This window comes from Trichinella spiralis (assembly GCF_000181795.1).
Source record: "Trichinella spiralis strain ISS 195 chromosome Unknown Scfld679, whole genome shotgun sequence".
NCBI lineage: Eukaryota > Metazoa > Nematoda > Enoplea > Trichinellida > Trichinellidae > Trichinella > Trichinella spiralis.
Genome location: NW_003527618.1, coordinates 1 through 5,075, shown reverse-complemented (window position 1 = coordinate 5,075; position 5,075 = coordinate 1). Strand labels below are relative to the sequence as shown.

General features: G+C 29.2%; 3 protein-coding genes across 3 annotated transcripts; all 3 read right to left on the bottom strand.

The window, feature by feature from the left end:
- Window positions 1-747: 747 nt before the first annotated feature.
- Tsp_13104 (hypothetical protein) lies at window positions 748-1,561 on the bottom strand. The gene is made up of 2 exons (XM_003370483.1): window positions 1,232-1,561; window positions 748-918 (listed from the first exon to the last, which is right to left on the bottom strand). The coding sequence occupies exons 1-2, from the start codon at window positions 1,559-1,561 to the stop codon at window positions 748-750; spliced, it is 501 nt and encodes a 166-aa protein (XP_003370531.1).
- Window positions 1,562-1,582: 21 nt separating this feature from the next.
- Tsp_13103 (hypothetical protein) lies at window positions 1,583-2,349 on the bottom strand. The gene is made up of 3 exons (XM_003370482.1): window positions 2,212-2,349; window positions 1,805-1,970; window positions 1,583-1,626 (listed from the first exon to the last, which is right to left on the bottom strand). The coding sequence occupies exons 1-3, from the start codon at window positions 2,347-2,349 to the stop codon at window positions 1,583-1,585; spliced, it is 348 nt and encodes a 115-aa protein (XP_003370530.1).
- A 1,172-nt stretch (window positions 2,350-3,521) lies between these two features.
- Tsp_13102 (tropomyosin) lies at window positions 3,522-4,715 on the bottom strand (the record flags this gene model as incomplete). Its single annotated transcript, XM_003370481.1, has 6 exons — window positions 3,522-3,604; window positions 3,714-3,783; window positions 3,847-3,985; window positions 4,126-4,196; window positions 4,264-4,381; window positions 4,582-4,715. Coding segments are annotated over 6 exons (615 nt in total), but the record flags the coding sequence as incomplete, so codon positions are not given.
- Between the last annotated feature and the right edge of the window lie 360 nt (window positions 4,716-5,075).

Below are 5,075 nucleotides of genomic sequence, written 5' to 3'. Positions count from 1 at the left end.
GTCCTTATTTGAAAAACCACTACCATCTATGGATAATATTTCCACCCCAGTACAGTAAAATGTAAAATTTCCAACAATCTGACGTAGCGGGTATGCTGTGTCGAATTTAATCAATACTTAATGCAAGCTGCGTGCTGTTTGTGCGCAGACGCATGTTTACATTCGTGTACGTTTTCATGAATCAATGCTAAAAATGTGACAACTTTGACGATGAAACTGTCAATAGTGAATGAATCACACAGTATATCAAGGACAGTTTTCAATGAATTTGTTGTTCACATTTGCAAACCAGATGTAATTTGTTTTTTTTTTCACTTTCAATTTATAAAAACAACAACCACCTCACAACGAGTCATCACAGTTGAAATTTGACCAATTCTGAAATCGATCAATCGAATTTCTCCTACCGATCAAACATTCAAAATAACAAATGCAAAATAAAATTAACATATACAAAAAGTTCATCGGAAAATGTCATTCTGATATCAAAATGACTTTCAACGCTGCAATTTATTTCAAAAGGAAACTGCTGAACAAAAGTTACTGTGAGCAAAGGTTTATTTATTTATTTTTTTATTTTTTCTCCATTCCCACCACATTTTTCACCTAGCAACCGAAGAGCAAGAAATTGCAAAATAGAAATCATTCATTTGCATCAAACAGCTATTGCAATATCTTGAACAATGGTTGAATAGAAATTGTACCCCAGGCTTGTTTTCCACTTCATGCACAACACTATCCTATTTTTCATATTATAATCACTTCGATAAGTTCAACACAGATTGAATTAGCAACGTTTTCTTCAATTCCAACTCCAGCGTGGATTTCAACATAACTGTAATTATTGTTCACACGGTTTGTTCGAAATTTAAGTGAAACCAAAAATAAAAAGAAAAGAAAAACAACTTCTTTTCTCTTCTTAATGGTGAATATTTTGCCGACAAATCACATTTTTTCTAATGCACGTTATAAAGTTTACTGTAAATGTGATTATCAAGCATTAATGTTCAATAATAAATACCGAAATAAAATATCACATGTAATTAGATTAATTTTAAAAATATTTTTGTAAAATAAATTTACTAACGGAAATCAATTGTCATTTGTTGAAATTGATAAAAATTGAGTATAAAATTAATTTTTTGTGACAGAATTCGGTCAGTGTGTAATGGAAAATTGCGTGTTTTCAGTCAGAGATAAAATTAGAAAAAAAACAAAAAATTTTATTTACCTGTTTGAAGAATATATGGTAAATATTGTACACCTCGTTTTGAATAAGCCGGAATCGCATGAACACATTTGAGCTGATCAAACAGTTGTTGGTGAACCGACTTCTTCGACTTCGCGTCGACCCGAAAGGAACATTTTGATTTTGGACATTAGCATTTGTGCAACTTTTTTGCTTATTTCGTCGATATTCTGGAAGATCATCGTTGTTTCGTTTATCTTGTCGAATTCTCTCTTCCACTGCTATCCGACGATGACGTAACGTTAGTACCAGATCAGAAAGCTGCTCTTTAGTTCGATTCACGTTTTTTTCATTTGACAGTTTGGCAGGCATCAAGCAATTCACGAAAGTAATTTAAAATCTCTTTGACTGTTGAAAATGTGACAAAATGTTCACTGCTGCAAAACAGATGCAATTGTTAATTTAATATGCTTCAATTTTCGTTTCAACGTGATTATACTTCAACAAATTGTTCGCAAATTGAAAAAATTTCTTCACTTTCCAGTTGTAATGTAGGATATAAGTGGATAATGATTTTTATTATGAAAAAGAAAAATTAAGCTTACCAAAATTAACCTGGCGTCAGTTGAAATATTCGGATACATGTTGTGTTAAAATAGTAGTAGTTGTAAGCGATTGTTGAGTACTGGAAATTGAGACAGGTCGTTTTCCAGAAAGCAGGTTTGTCGTAAATGGAAGTACAAAAATAAGGACACAATGGTTCTACGTGAAAATTTGCTCTCTAAAAACAACATCTTACAACAAGAAATGGTAAAACAAAATCTGTCTTTCATAATAAACTACTCATTGCTTTTTCAAAGCATTTTACCATTTTGCAACTTTTAACACAAATAAGTAATAATCATGTTGATATGAAAATTTTTAAAGCTAATTTTTGTTTTTAAGAAAAGCTATGGCCAAATTATATATATATATACGATGCTTTTTAGTGATTATATTTTTATAGAAAAATGCATTTTTACCGTTAGTATTATAACCGCAAGAAATGTTGACGCTTCCGACTGACATAACACAAACTTGCGATATTGAGAGCTGAATTTCAAATTGTCTGATTGCTCAACAACTGACTGCTTACGTGCTTTTATACTTATAACATTCATCAAATATATATATATATATATATATATATATATATATATATATATATATATATATGCAGAAAGAGCAAAACAACAAGTGAAAATCAACATGAAATAACACGATATTATTGAGCGCATTATTAATCACTCAAACGGCTTTATAAGCAACCGTTGTAAATAGAATCAAACTTTTTAAACGTATTTCAATATTCAAACTAATCTGGCTATAAAGTAAAAACTACAAAAAATTGTTTATAAATATTAAATCAAAACGTAAAACCAACAAAAAATCTTCTCGGTAAACTTTAAAATAAATGTAATTTATTATTTTTTTATAGTTTTCTGATAAAAAAAAAATTTGTAAACAAATATTTTTTCATCGTATGTAAAAACTATTTCTGCTTGTAGTTTTTTCTTTTTAAATGAGTTGTTTGCTTTTCTTTTGATAAAATTTGAATAGTTCTGTCATCACTGCAGCAAGATATTTTTAATTGAAATTATCAATTTATTACTTGCTAATTTGATACGAACAACTTTAAGTATTCATTTATTTTTATATTTATTAAACAATTGAGCGTTATAAATTACAATTGTTACTCAGTGTCAGTTAATTTTTATAACATTAATATTGACAAATATATCAACACAAGATTTTAATTTTATTAAAAATACTTTCTTAAAAAGACTCACCCCCATATATTTATGTTAAATTACATATTTTTTAATTGTTTTATGAACTTGCACAGTTATCCAGTTAATCTTTAAATACGAGACATTTTAAACTATAATATTTCATGATTAATACTCTGACATATGGAAATAAGAACAGCAAAATTATTTTATAATTACAGTTTACTTTAAAGACTAGGCATTTCATTGGATGTCGAGAAAGCAATGGGCAATAAGAAATTATATTGTTGTTTAAGTGTCGCACACTCTAATTCTCTGACAAAATGATGCTAATTTTTAGCAACATATTGTCAGCTAATTCAAAGATTATATATAATACAAAAGCTGTAAAATGAGAATAAATGCTGAAAACCTTTTTCATAAAACTTCTTTGCTTTCTGTGACTAATCAATTCCAAAAAAAAGAACAAAAATTATTTAAGCTATGCTACTGAAATATTTGACCAGTCGACAATGTAAAAAATCGAGCGCTGCGTATAACTTCTATGTAGTTCTTGAAACACATCAGTAGCCGGATAATTCTTGGAAAGTCTGGTCCAATTCTTCAGAAATTGCTTTGTATTTTTCTTTCTCATGAACCAGCTCGTCTAAAATACAAAAAAGTTTTATTTATTCAATTTTTAATGTTTATTAGAACAAATTGTATAATTTCATCCAATTAGCTTTATATATTATGAAATATTCATTCAATATTACCTTCCAATCGGTCAACTTCCTTTTGCAATTTCTGCACTGAACGTTCAGCAAATTCAGCTCGAGTCTCAGCCTAAAATAAACAGTATGTAAATGTATATTTCTTTTTTAATTATAATATTAAAATTTGGTCGACCTCCTTCAATCGTTGAGTCAACAATCGAATTTGTTCTTCGTATGAGTCTTCGCGTTGCAGAGCTTTCTCTTCGCTAACTTCCAAAGATTTCAAGTTGTTACCAACAACACGCAGCTCCTCTTCTAATTCCACAATTTTGCTGAAAAAAAATTTCATATCGTTCAATTAGATTATAATAAAATTATTTCACACATGTTAACACAAATAAGAGTAGTTGATCTATTTTTAGCCAGCACAAAAAATAAAATTTTACTAAATGCATCAAACTGATGAACTTACTTTTCACCGGCTTCTGCGCGTTCTTCAGCTCTTTCCAAGTCAGCTTCAACCATTGCAAGTTTACGAGCTACCTGAAATAGAAGCAGTAAATAAATAAATAATCTTTTTCATAATTATAACATGATAACTAGTATATACTTCGTCATATTTTCGGTCGGCTTCTTCAGCTAACAGCTGAGCTTCTTTGAGCTGCGCTTCTAGCTGATAAACGCGTTCTTCATCTTGCAATGAGCGATTTTCCATAACTTTGCGTACTCTGAAGCGGAAAATGTTATAAAGTTTCTGGAATATATATCCAAATATTAATGTATTATAGTTCTCAAATTAGCCCACTATTTCAACTGCAGATTTTTTTTCCAAGTCAATCGAGTAATTGATTATTTCAATTCTACATTTAAGTATTTGGGTTTTTTTTGATAATTTTTAAAATTAATTTCAAATAAATTCAAAGAACACCTTTCGCTTTCATCAGCTGTCTGTGAAGCTTCTTCCAGTTTTTCAGTGGCAATTTTCAGCCGTTCTTCAGCTCTTTCGAAATCTTCTTCAAGAAGCTGAATTCGTCGGTTCAATGCTGCAACCTCAGCTTCCGCCTAAATATTCAAGAACGTTAGACAATATAACATTATTATTATTATTGCCAAATTTGATTTTCCAACAGATCCATTTCACCAGTCGAATGAAGCTACAAACAAGTTTGCATTTTATAAGAGATAAAATGCAGTGCAGCAATAACTTCATATTAAAAAGACAAATAATTAGTAAGCTGGGATTTAACAAGTTTTTGAAAATTATTAATCAAAATCAACAAGACCTTAGAATATGATCTTGACGTAAACAGTCTGAATTTCATTGTTTATTTTCAAAAATTTATTTTCATATTTAATGGAAATTTTGTTGTTATTGCATTGTTATGAATTTTGAAAATTTTTATTTTAATCCCTTATAAATGA